Raw genomic sequence first — 13,999 nt, forward strand, 5'->3', positions numbered from 1 at the left:
TTCGCCCTCGGTTTTTCTAGAGCATTTCTTTTTTTTTTTTTTTTGGAGAGGTTTTTGCTATAGGGCGCATGTTCTTGCCAGACAGAGAGAGACAGAGAGACAGAAAGTGAGAAATCATGCCCCAGGGGGGATGGCCATGCTGCAATCCCTTCTCCTCCATTTTCCTCTCAGGATCTTGGGCACGCACACACACATGCCCGGTGTGAGTTTTAAGCCACTGGGTCTGGGACGCGAACCGTGGTCGACTACGTGGGAGTCCAGCGACATAGCCATTACGCCAACTGCTGGTCCCCTAGAGCATTTCTTAAGTACAGACAGGTGAAACAACAGTTACTTCTATTTCGAAGAAGCCTTGGAAATGAAAGCCTGCAAGCATCCGCTCCGTCAGACACTCCTATCACTAGTTGCAGATCTGGGCCTTGCAGGCAAACTAACTAACTGGTTCCCTGGATGAGAGTAACCGCTGAGGAGTTTGCATTAATTCACAGCCATTTCACTGGTGACAGGGGTTGGAGGATCGTTCTTCCACCCTCCTCTCTTTCTTCCTTTCTACAACTTAGGCAATAATTGCTACCGGGCAGTACTAAGTACTTAGCTCACTGAAGAAACCAAACAGCTGTCAGACTGAAATAACATTCGATTACTGCTGACTGAGTCCACGGCCAAAAAAGAGATCTAGTGGCAGTTAAAAGGCTCTGTCACGTCTTAATCCCTGAAATTAGTTAGCAACTAATTTCAGAGGTACAAACAGGTGTACCAAAATATTGATATTGTACTTCTTCCAATGGTATGCCCAGATCTCTCTGGGAAGGCAGTAAAAGATGTCATATAATTTCTTTTTGTTTATTTATAAGCCAGAGTGCATATGTGCTTACCCTAGAGAGACAGCAAGAGTGGGGGTGAGGGTCCCCAATGGGGTGTGGTCGTGTCGCAGTCCCTTTTCCATTTCTCTATCCTGCCAGGATTTGGAGCATATATGCACATGCATGCAGTGTTTTCAAGCCACTGGGGCTGGGATTCAAACTGCACGGTCAGTCATGTAGGATCCCTTAACCACCAGGTCACAGGCCCAGCCCTCTAAATTTTAATTAGGGGTAGCCCTGCTCCTCTGTTTTGATTGACAATAATGTTCCTTTTCTTGGGACCTGCTCCAGAGAGGCTCCAGTTTTTGAGCAAAACTCACAAAGTCAGTCCCTGGTTATTTACTAGGAAAAGTTCTCTGCATAAAAACTGAAAAGAAAAAAAAAAGAGGTTTGCACCATAAGGTGCACGCACTTGCCCGGGAGAGAGAAAGAGACAGAGAATGAAAGTGAGAAACACGCCCCCCGATCGGGGGGGGGGGGTGGTGGTGGTCACACTGATGCATCCCTTCCTTCATTCTCCTCTGGGATTTTGGGCATGCAGATTTATGTGCCTGGCATGATTTTCAAGCCTCCAGGTCCAAGGATCCAGCTACAGTTGGCCATGTGGGAGTCCAGCCTCCTTAAACCACAACGCCACCTACTGGCTCCAAAATCTTTCTATTCTTAAGAAATCCTAAATAAAATTCACGTGTTCCTTAATATCAAGACAAGGCTTTCCTTTGTTTCTTCCTTCTTTCCTTTCTTTTTTTTGACATACAGCACATGTGCTCACTGGAGAGAGACATGGAGAGGGAACGTGAGCAATCACCCCCCAAGGGGGTTGCCCATGTCGCAATCCTTTCTCCATTCTCTTCCTGGATTTCGAGCATGCATGCACATGCATGCCACCAGGTCCAGTATTTAAATCATGCTCAGCCATGTGAGAATCCAGCACCTTAAACACTATGCCACCTACTGAATGGCTCCAACACAAGTCTTTTAACACTCATTCAGTAAGAAATCTACGTTGGAAATCTGCTAAATGAAATTTTAAATCAACAGAAACTTCCTACTAATGCTTTTTTTTAAATCCTCCCAATCATTAAAACAGAAAAGAAAATGAAAAGGAAATGGAAAAGCACTAAACAAGGTACAGCTGACATTCTCATAGTTAGCTCTTTTTTCCCTCACTTAATTACATGAAGCTGAGATTTTTTTTTAATTGCCTAGAAAATTGCCTTCCTTTGGTGCTCTTGTTTATGAACAGAAATCTGCTACTAACAACGTATGCTTGCAATTATTCAAGGCAACATCACTGACAGGTATACAGCCTCTTCAAATACTGGTGTCAGAGATGACTTCTCCTGAGACCATCGGAGAGGATTTCTGGCCACACTGGGGAGGCCTGAGGTATCTGATGAATATGTCAGATCGACCGACAGGCTGTAACCAACCAATAAGCTCCCAGGCCCTGGGCAGAGCTGTGGATAGCGTGCTATCTGGTATGCAACAACGTCACCTGCAAAGCTGAGCTGTCAGTTTACTGTTAATCCCTTCTCCTACATGTCCTCATCCTGCCAAGACTTTGGGCACACATGCACATGTGCCCAGTGGAGTTTTCGAGTCACTGGGTCTAGGACTCGAACTGTGGTTCCCTTAACCACTACACTGTGGGACCAACTCCATATTGTACAATTCTAGAAGAATTTTAAAACAACTCTTATCTCTCCTAAGTATATAATCACAAATATAGAAATTAAAAACAATGTTTACTAAATCCATCATCAGGGTCTGGCAGGTGGCATGGTGGTTAAGGGTGCTAGACTCCTACATGGCCGACTGCAGTTCGAGTCCCAGGTCTGGCAGCTTGTTTCTCACTTTCTCTTTCTCTCACTCTGTCCCTCTCTGGTCAAATTAAGATAAATAAATAAAGTTTAAAAAAGCCTACTATCACAATTAGTTATTTTTACTGTTTTGTGTATTTTTTAGTCTTTATGTGTATATTTAATACAAACTTGAAAACACCAGTGGCTCCACTGTTATTTACTAAATATTTCTTTTATTAAATGTTGATTTTTATTTTTTTTTTTTGAGAGACTTTTGCTATAGGGCATGTGTGCTTGCCAGAAAGACAGAGAGAGACAGAGAGAGAGAAAGCAGGAAATCACCCCCCAGGGGGAATGGCCACTCTGTAATCACTTTTCCATTTTCCTCTTGGGATTTTGGGCATGCACTGGTGAGTTTCAAGTTGCCAAGTCTGGAACTTGAATAGTGGTTGACTATATGGGAGTCCAGTGATGTAACCATTATGCCATCTGCTGGTCCCTGGATATAAGTTTATTGTTTTTTATTGTCAGAGGGTCTTACCAGACAGAGGAAAGAGAAAGCACCCTCCAGTGGGGCATGGTCACACTAATCCTTTTTCTTCCATTTCTACATTTTGGGCATGCAGACATATTCGTCTGTGTGTTTTTCAAGCTGCCAGGGCTGGGGCTCAAACCATGCTCAGCCATGGAGGAGCTGATTCCTTATGCACAGAGCTTCACCACTACACTACCGGGCCAACCCAAGGTGTTAATTTAATAAATGTAAAGTAATTTACATATAATAAAATAAATTATGATAAAATATATGCATATGCATACCTTATCTGCCCCATCGGACATTAAATCCTTTAGGGACAAACACTTTAATTTTTTTCATATAAATTCTGCTGCCTATGGCACTGCTAGGCACCCTACAGAACACAAAACATATCTGTTGATTATTCTTTATGAGCAGCAAAACCCTAACATTTTTAGCCAGCATATACTACTAAAGTGAGCACATCATGTTTTAAAAATCCCCAGAATCATTCTGTCTCCCTAAATTTGGGAGAGGGTAAAGTACCTTTGCATGAATCACACAAAAACAGGGTTTTTTTGTTTGTTTTTTGACAGGGTTTTGCCAGGCGGTGCGCTCGCCAGAAAGACAGAGAGAGACAGAGAAACAGAAAGTGAGAAATCACCCCCCAGGTGGGATGGCCATGCGGCAATCCCTTCTCCTCCATTCTCTTCTCAGGATCTTGGGCACGCACGCACACACACCCGGCGTGAGCTTAAGCCACCGGGTCTGGGACTCGAACCGTGGTCGACTACATGGGAGCCCAGTGACATAGCCATTACACTAACTGCTGGCCCCGAAAACAATTTTTAAACACACAACTTTTAAAGTTTCTATCGTGACATCTTTCTAAATCATACTTCGATACTCTTGTGCTTCACAGAACGGATGCAAAAAACTTTGTTCACCTACCAAGCTTGGCTTTCAATCCACTGGGATAAATAATGCCGCACCTCAATGGGGAAGTGCTGACCATATAACGCTTGCATCTGATGAAGGGCTTCCCCCTGGAGCTGCTGAGCTTGAATCCACACCGCCATGGTTCACAACCTGTTAAACAAACAATGCTTTAGGTGGTTTTCTTTCTTTTTAGTTAGCTATCGGGTGCATGTGCTCACCAGAGACAGAGAGACAGAGAAAGAAAGAGAGAAATCATCCCCAAGGGAGATGGCTATGTTGCAATCTGGTCTTCTCCATTTTGTTTCAAGATTTGGGGTAAGCTCACACTCATACCCACAGCGTTTCTCTCTCTCTCTTTTTTAAAGACTCATTTTATTTAACTATACTTATTTATTTAATTTTGATCAGAGAGAGACAGAGTAAGAACAAGAGAGAAAGTAAGCAAGCAAGCCGCCAGGTCCAGGACTTGAGTCGCGGTCAGCTATGTGGGAGTCCGGCGCCCTTAACTACCGCGCTACCTGCCGGCCCCACCCCCAGAGCATTTCTCAACCCACCAGTTCTGGTACTCGAATTCCACAGTCAGTCTTGTTGCCTTATCCACCAGCTAGCTTCCTCTTTATTATTTTTAAATTTCTCTTTTGAATTTACTAGAGTAACAATCCACACATTACAAAAGTGAGTGTGTTTAGGCCTTTTGGTAGAGTGCAGATCAGTATTCTCCTCCCCCAGTTCATTTATTTATTCTGTCTTCCATGACAGACAGGAACCCCCACTGCCAGCCCAGATCACTGGTTTGCATACACAGACCTGGTGAACTCTGAGAGGTCAGGAACCCAGGACCCGTCCTTGTGGGTCTAGTTGACACTAGACTGGCACTACCACCTGGCCAGGTGAGTATTCTTGAACTGAATTTTAGCTTTAAAATGTTTTCAAAATGTAGCCATTCGGTGTGACCCTGGGACGGTACACAACGTGGTCTATGAAGGTGTGTGACTATAAAATGGACCGAAGTCCTGCAAGCAAAACTACAAAACCAGCTTTCGGGGAGAGAACTGCTGACAGTTTCGCTATTGTAGACATATTCTTCACTTTTGTTCAAAACTGTCAGCAATGGTAAGCAACATTTCAACACTAATAATAAGTCATTACCAGAGGGATTTTTTGTTAAAGAAATATCACTTGTTTTAGATTTGGTATTTTGCCTTAAAAAAAAGAAAAAGTAATAAACACACAGGCATTTTGAAAGAGAGCCCAGGAAAAGAAAAGTAAAAATATCTAAAGCATGGATTGGACCTATGTAGTATCACTAGTTACTTAAACAGCAATGCTCTGTACACAAAGAACAGATTTATCTGGAAAAATATCCCAAGGTTCACTTTCTGACTTACTGCTAAGGAATTTATGAAGCAACGTTCTGCTAAATTATAGCATTTAAAATTCTTTCAGACACAAAAACAATGCATTGCAAGTAAGAGTTAGGAACAAGAACCACTATATTCTGGTAGAAGGGAGGTTTTGTTTTGTTTTGTTTTGTTTTTGAGAGGTTTTCGCTATAGGGCACGTGCGCTCGCCAGACAGACAGAGAGAGACAGAGAGACAGAAAGCAAGAAATCACCCCCCAGGGGGGGATGGCCATGCCACAATCCCTTCTCCTCCGTTCTCCTCTTGGGATCTTGGGCATGCCCGGCGTGAGTTTTAAGCCACCAGGTCTGGGACCGAAAGCGCAGTCGACTACGTGGGAGTCCAGCGACATAGCAATTACGCTAACTGCTGGTCCCGAAGGGAGGTTTTTAAAACCCGCTCTTGATTTCAGAAAAGCGATCTTACAGAACTACCACGATGCCGTCTCAGACTCACCTGAGAATGTGTAAGTCATTCGCAAGAGACCCTCCAGGATTATTAACCGGATTGAGGTGGCAATGTTCCTTCAGGAAACTGAAGGGACTAAAATGAATCTCGCTCTAACACTGTTTTCTGGAACGTGGAATTCGGTAAGAGGCAGGGCTACCTTAAATTCCATTCACACGACCTGGCTACCGATTTGCACAATTCTCCTAAGAACGAAGTTACCGTGAGGGCCCAGTGAATGGGACCTGGATGTTGCTGCCTAGCAGAGACTGTGCACGTGTGTTAGGAAACAACCCTCTCCTGCTAGTTGTAGTTCTCTGATCACGTAATGCCAAGCTATTTATGGAACAAGTCAGTTAGCCAACAAGGAGGTGTGGGGTGAGTGCCAGTTACCTATTTTAGATTTGTGCAGTGCTCAGGACACTTGAACAGTGTACGATTTTATTTAGGGTTTTTAGGCCTTGAGTAATCACTGTAAGATTACCCAGAGACATCCGACTTCAATGACTATGAGTTCACAAGGAGAAAGACATGGACAAAAGCACTCTCTCCAGAAGCAGCTCCACTTTATAATCAAGCACCTGGGAGATATTTAATTGGATATATTTTTGATCAAATACATCATATCCCCCAATTTTGGAAAATCAGAATAGATTCCAAATCATAATTTTGAAATGACAGAAAAAAGAATGCATGAAGGTGCAGACACACATAAGAATATGGAAGAAAGATCCAGAAATGAAGAGCTCAGGTATTCATCTTGCTCAGTGGTAAAGAGAGAGAGAAATTGGACCTCCCCACAGTTCTTTCCATGACTGTGTGAACAGTTGACCCAGAGAGAACAAAAAGTCTCTCTGATCTGCAATCATTAGCCAAGCTGACCTAAGAGAAAAAAGAAGGAAAACCGTGGGGAAACTTTTATTTTCCCACTCCACATGAATAAAATAATATTCTGGCCACTCTTAAACCTCTTAATCTGCTTTATTTTGTTCCTTATCATTATCACTTCCTGAAATTTATCCCATTTTGCCTACTGACTTTCCAGTAGGGTGAAATCTCCCCAAACACAATGACTTGTTTTGTTCACTGCTTTGTCCTGAGCCTAGAACAGAGCCTAGAACAGGGTATAAGCATCACTAACATTTTTTCACATAAATAATTGTATGCGTACAAGTTGTTTCCTCTTTAGGATTTTAACATTTCTCTTTTAAATTTAGTAGAGTAACAATTCACGCATTACAAAAGTAACAATTTAGATTGGCTAAATCTATCTGCTCTTTTCTTTTTAAATAATTATTTAATTTTATTTATCATTATCATTTTTTAAAAAATTTGCTATAGGGCACATGTGCTCACCAGAGGGAGACTGAAAAATAGAGAGAGAGAGAGAGAGAGAGAGAGAGAGAGAGAGAGAGAGAGAGAATGCGCAAAAGCAAGCCACCCGGTCTGGGACTCGAACCACAGCCAACCATGTGGAAGTCCAGTGCCCCAACCACACCATCTACTGACCCCTCTGCTCTCTTCTTTTTTTTTTTTTGGAGAGGTTTTTGCTATAGGGTGCGTGTGCTCACCAGAAAGACAGAGAGAGACAGAGATAGAAAGCGAGAAATCACCCCCTGGGGGGGATGGCCAGACTACAATCTCTTCTCCTTCATTCTCCTCTTGGGATCTTGGGCACGCATGCACACGTGCCCGGCACGAGTTTAAGCCACCGGTCCGGGACTTGAACCACTGTCAGCTTTATGGGAGTTCAGCTACATAGCCATTACGCTAACTGCTGGTTCCCCCTCTGTTCTTTTCAATGTTATTATGGAACCAATGTAGCTGTATGAAATACCAAGTCATGAAAATGAAACATATTTTACTTTAATTGGTCAATTAACGATTTCATAATTTGGGCGACTCTGTTCCTTAATAACAAATGCCATGGGGCTGGCAGGTGGCGCGACGGTAAAGGTAGTGGTCATGGCTGACTGCGGTTTGAGTCCTAAATCTAGTGGCTTGCTTTCTCATTTTCCCTTTCTCTCTCTCTCTCTTTGGTCAAATTAAAAAATAATAAATAAAATAAGCAATTCTTTTTTAAAAAAAAGCCACAATTTGCCATTTCTGCTTTTAGTTTTGTTTGTTTTTGTCTAGCTTACTCATTGAACTCTAAGAGCAGTTGGTGGAGGGGAGCATGTCTGACTCACGACTATGTCCCCAGGGCCTCGTTCGGTGGCTTGCCTGAGGAAACTGGTCAGCAATATTGGTTGAGTGAATAAATGCATAAATAAATAACTCGCATGTCCTACTGGCCAAGCACATTATAAGAATCTGTTATTATTTTAAGAATATAATAACATGGTAGGGAACCAGCAGTTAGCGTAATGGCTATGTTGCTGGACTCCCACGTAGTCGACCGCGGTTCGCGTCCTGGATCCGGTGGCTTAAAACTCATGCCGGGCGCATGTGCGTGTGTGCCCAAGATCCTGAGAGGAGAATGGAAGAGAAGGGATTGCGGCGTGACCATCCCCCCTGGGGGGTGATTGCTTGCTTTCTGTCTCTATGTCTCTCTCTGTCTGCCTGGTGAGCGCAAGCGCCCTATAGCGATAAAAACCTCTCCAAAAAAAAAAAAAAAGAATATAACAACATGGTGATATGCCATACATGTAGGGGTAATTACATAAATGTCAATATTTTGTCTCAGATTTTACATTAAATCTTGGTTTTTATCGAAGAGTGGAATGCAGAGCTTTTAGAATCAGAATATTTTTATGATTCTAATTATGAATAAGCCACAATAGTTAACTTTCTAAAATGGCATAGCATTTGGAGGATAATAGCTGGTAATTATAAGGTAGTGACTACCTTATTTTTTGATAAATACAATATGGTTTCAACACATAAAAGTGCTTTGCTATTGGTTTTCCTTACTACCACTTAGAAATTTAAAATAGCGGGACCAGCAGTTAGCGTAATGGCTATGTCGCTGGACTCCCATGTAGTCGACCACGGTTCGAGTCCCGGACCCAGTGGCGTAAAACTCACGCCGGGCGCGTGTGCATGCATGCCCAAGATCCCGAGAGGAGAATGGAGGAGAAGGGACTGCAGTGTGGCCATCCCCCCCGGGGGGGGATTTTCTGCTTTTGGTCTCTCTGTCTCTCTCTGTCTGGCGAATGCACACACCCTATAGCAAAAAACTCTCAAAAAACAAAAAAAGAAATTTAAAATACAAGTACACTGTACAGATTTTTTTTAAATCCCGGAGGCACGAGAGAGAGAGAGAGAGAGAGAGAGAGAGAGAGCGCACAGTCCTCCCCATAGGGTGAGGTCATGCTGCAATTTCTTTCCTAGGTTTCTCCATACTGGCGGGATCCTGGGCACACATGACATATGTCTGATGTGTTTTTTAAGCCACTAGGGGCTGGGATTTGAACCTCAGTCAGCCTTGTGGGAGCTGGCTCCCTCTACAAGGCAGTAAACTGCTGTGCTACAGGGCCAGCCCCATTCTTATCTTACTTTTAAACCAAGAATTTTTTTAAAGAATTATTTTATTTAACTTTATTTATTTTTAATTTGACCAGAGAAGAACAGAGTGAGAGAGAGAGAGAGAGAAACAGAGAGAGAGAGAGAGAGAGAAAGTTAAAAAGCAACTTGCTAGGTTCAGGACTCGAACCACGGTTGGCCATGTGGGAGTCCAGCACCCTTAACCACCATGCCACTTGCCAGCCCCTAAACTATGAATTATGTACATATGGAATAGGAGATGACTCATGGGATTACCATGTTAACAATTTTCAGTACACAGTTTAGAAAACAACTTTTGTCCCCAAATTATATAAGACCTAGAATCTAAGTAGTGTTTTTCCTTATACACCCCCGAACCCCTCACACCTGCTGTAGACCATATCCATCCCTGGCGTAACTGACTCCAGGTCCCCTCCTCGCTGGTGTTTTCCAGCCTTCAGCTGCTACTCCATGCACACAGCGAGCACCTCTGTCCCCACGACCAGCTCTCTCTTCTGCTTACTTAAGGCAGTCCGTCCTTAGGGTGTGATGTTCTGACCAGGGACGTGGTTTCTATCCTCGGTAAATCATCACAGGGGCTTCTCTAAAGACCAGGAAATGGATTCACAATCTTAGTTTTAGGCCAAAGATGAGAACTATTTGAACTCTGCTTTGCTGTACTCTCAGTGTTCACGAGCATTCCAAAATGACCTAAAGCAGCCTTGGATACAGAACATCGCACTTTGTGGGAACCAGAGGTCTCGCCATTGACCTTACCCATCTGTGCCCACCCATCCGAGGGCTGGGAGTGACAGGTAAACAGGCCCCTCTGGAGAGTGTTACAAGTTCCGAAGTCTTCTGTTGTGGTCCGATCTTCTCGATTAAATTCTGGGACAATGCTCAGGGAATGAATGTAAATTAATTAATTAATTTTTAAAAAGTTTCAAAGTCGAATAGCTTACAATGTTATAAGCTTATTGAAAGTCCTAAAAAATGAAATGTCTACATAAATAAGTGATACAAGTAGGTGGGATTTATGAATAATTTTATCTCAATAAATACCATTTTTTATCAGATATGATTCCTTTTTTTTTTTTTAGAGGTTTTTGCTATAGTGCACGTGTGCTTGCCAGACAGACAGACAGAGAGATAGAAAGCGAGAAATCACCCCCCAGGGGGGATGACCACACTGATATCCCTTCTCCTCCATTCTCCTCTTGGGATCTTGGGCACGCATGCACACATGCCCAGTGTGAGTTTAAGCCACTGGGTCCGGGACTCGAACTGCGGTCGACTACGTGGGAGTCCAGCAACATAGCCATTACACTGACTGCTGGTCCCCAGATATGATTCCTTTTTTAAATAAAATATAAAACTGGCCCTGTAGAGCAGCAGTTAAGGGCTGTTCATCGGGAGCTGAATCTCACATGACCAACCATTGATCGAATCCTGGCCCCAGTAGCTTGAAAATCATGCCAGCTATGTATGTGTGTGTGTGTGCCCAAAATCCTAATGGGAGGGAGAAATGGAGAAAATTAGCTGAGATGTGACCGCACCCCATGGGGGGTGCTTGCTTTTTCTCTCTCCTCTCCCCTCTCTCTTTCTAAAGGAAGAAAACTATTTAACCACTTACACCTCTCTGTGACTCCATCTTCTCAATTGTAAAATGGGAATAATAATACTTAAAATACTCAGAGAGCTGCTGTAAGAATGAGTTAATATGTGTAAATATTTAAAACAGTACCTGGCTCATAATCACTGTTCTGCAAGTGCTTACTAGTATTCTTCCTTTGACCTTAAATTTACAGAAGTGATTTCCTTCTCCCCATCTACAATTTTAACTCAGTTTAATAAAATTTCCTTCCAAAGTCAATCCTTCACAAATACCACTTTTTAAGAAAAAGAGGTTTTTGTCAAAGGGCGCATGCACTTGCTGGAGAGAGAAGATAGAGACAGACAGACATAGAGAGAGAGAGAAAACGAGAAATCACCCCTCCAGGGGGGATGGCCACACCGCAATCCCCTCTCCTTTTTCTTCTCCAGATCTTGGGCGCATAGAAGCACGCACACGAGCCCAGTGTGTTTCCAGCTGCCGGGTCCAGGACTCCAATTTTGATCTGCGATGTGGGAGTTCAGCGCCTTAACCACTACTTACCTGCTGGCCCCCACAAACAGCATTTTCTATTTTTCGTTACCTGAAGTACAAACGTCTTCCTTTGGGAAGATGTTACTCCTGTTTCTCAGTCAATTTCACTGACCCAGGGACTCTTGTGGATGAGAGCTACTGGGAAAGGCACAGTGAGCTCTGCTCTCTTACCTCTGAATGAAAGAACTGAGAGTTGTGGCGTGAAGTAACGAGAGCAAGATTTGTCATATATGAACTGAAAACAAAACAAAACAAAACAAAAACACCATCACTCGGACAGACAACCAAGCCAGCAGGGAGTTATGCCTATACCTAATCCTTCCAAAGATACAACCTGACTCCTATTAATTAAAGGACAAAGACACCTAATAAAATTTGAAACCTTCGTTTATTATCCTCCTTTATGAATTATAAGTATTTTGATTCATTCAATAAAAGTAAACCAGAAACAGTAAGGTTGAGAATGCATTAAAACTGCCTTTACTAGTGTTACTGTTATCACCCATCATCCAAATTTACAAGCTCACATTTACTGAGTACTTACTATATAATTCGAACAAGTTCTTTAATGAATCTACTCACTTAATCCCCACCCTAGAAGGTAGGTCTATTATTATTTATAGATGAGAAAATTGAGGTTCAGAGCAAGATTCAATCGGATTGTAAAATGGTGTATGATCTTTGCAAAACAATCTGGTAGCTCTTCAGAAGGTTAAACAGAGAATAGCTGTATGATCCCGGAGTTCCACTTTGGGTATATGCTTACGAGGGTTAAACACAGGTGCATAAGAAAACTGGTATACAAATGTTCATAGCATCATTCACAATAGACAAGAAAAAGGAACACCCCAAATGTCTATCAATGGATACATGAATAACAGGGGTGTGAACAGATGCCGATAGATAAAATAGATGATTAGAATATCATTCAGACACTCGAAAGGAATGAAGTATTACACATGCTACAACGTGGATGAAGAACCTTGAAAACACTATGTGAATTAAAAGAAATCAGGCATAAAATGTCACAGGTTGTAAACTCCACTTATATAAAACGTCTACAATGGAAAATCCATAGAGACAGAAAAAAGACTGGTGGTTGCCAAGGGCTGAGAGGGTGGGGTGGGGGGAGAGTGAGCAGTAACTGCCAGTGGTTTTTTTTGTGTGTGTGTTTTTGTTGGGAGGAGTGATGAAAAGGTTCTGGAATTGAGAACTGAAATGGTTGTACAACTCTGAGTATATACCCCAAACCACTAAATGGTACACTGTTTAATGGCTGCATTTTATAGTATGTGGTCATATTTGACTCAAGCTATTACGAAGGCAGAGAGGAGAAATACTTGGCCGAGGTCCCATACCACTAAGGGGCACCGTCTGGGCGGATCTTCCTCACGGCCCGCCCTCCCCCTGCCGTACCATGTGCCTGTGTCTTGAGGTCTTGTGGTGGTTTGTCCTGCTACTCTATACTCTTCCATGTGTTTGCCTTATTTCATAAATTAAAGAGAGAAAAGAATAAGAATTTGGGATGAACAGCCTAACACTGAGAGGCGTGATGCTGGCAGAGGACAGGGCTAGCTGGCAGATGAAACAGGCGATGTACACACATTGCTCCTGGTCTGAAAGAAGAGGGCCAGGAGCCAGAACTGAGAACTGTTAAGCACGTCAGTACCAATCAATGACAAAAGGACTTGGGATAGAATGTGAGGAGTAAGCTTCCTGGCTATGTTAACTGTTTTACTGTCAACACCAACATTACCATCATGATTATTTGAAGAGGTATTTTTGCTATAGAGCATGCACGCACACCAGAGAAACAGAAGTGAAAAATCACTCCCCGGGGGGATGGCCATGCCACAATCCTTTCTCTTCCTCCTTTCAGGATTTTGGGCACACACACATGTGCCCAGCGTGAGTTTTAAGCTGTTGGGTCCAGGAGTCAAACTGGGGTTGACTATGTGGGAGTCCAGTGATGTAACCATTACGCCATCTGTTGGTCCCAACACCAACCCTATTACACGTGTGGAAGGGTGGTGGCTACCTAGGAGTTTGAAGGACAGAAATATTAAAGAGTACTAATAAAAGATGAAGACTTTGCTCATATTAACATTGGCCTGCTCTAACTAAGGAGGTTAGAGTAAAATGACCACACACAGAAGTAGGTCAATATCAGGACCATCTGCTCTTTAAAAGTAATTCTAAATACTACCTTCTAAAACAATCGGGATGGCAATTCTTTTTTTTTTTTTTTAATCATATTATTAAACAGATGGGAAGAGAACAAAAAAGAATCAAAGCATTTGGCCCACAAAAAAACAAACAAGGAAAAACTTACCTAGGCAACAGAGGGACGATAATATTCTGGGAAGACGATCAGTCATAAATCTTTATGTCACAG

The 13,999-nt window shown here is 42.7% G+C and overlaps 1 protein-coding gene across 1 annotated transcript in view; it reads right to left on the reverse strand.

Moving 5' to 3' along the window:
• STAT5B (signal transducer and activator of transcription 5B) overlaps positions 1-11,910 on the reverse strand; it is a 45,731-nt gene extending 33,821 nt beyond the window's left edge. Inside the window, exons 1-4 of the mRNA XM_006156008.3 lie at positions 11,776-11,910; positions 10,236-10,357; positions 9,846-10,062; positions 4,137-4,274 (exon numbers count right to left, since the gene is read on the reverse strand). Coding sequence (XP_006156070.1) covers positions 4,137-4,264 — 128 coding nt within the window. The 5' untranslated portion in view covers positions 4,265-4,274; positions 9,846-10,062; positions 10,236-10,357; positions 11,776-11,910. The remainder of the gene's footprint in view (positions 1-4,136; positions 4,275-9,845; positions 10,063-10,235; positions 10,358-11,775) is intronic.
• Positions 11,911-13,999: the final 2,089 nt, after the last annotated feature.

The sequence above is a fragment of the Tupaia chinensis genome, unplaced genomic scaffold, assembly GCF_000334495.1.
Source record: "Tupaia chinensis unplaced genomic scaffold, TupChi_1.0 Scaffold000477_1, whole genome shotgun sequence".
Taxonomy (NCBI): domain Eukaryota; kingdom Metazoa; phylum Chordata; class Mammalia; order Scandentia; family Tupaiidae; genus Tupaia; species Tupaia belangeri.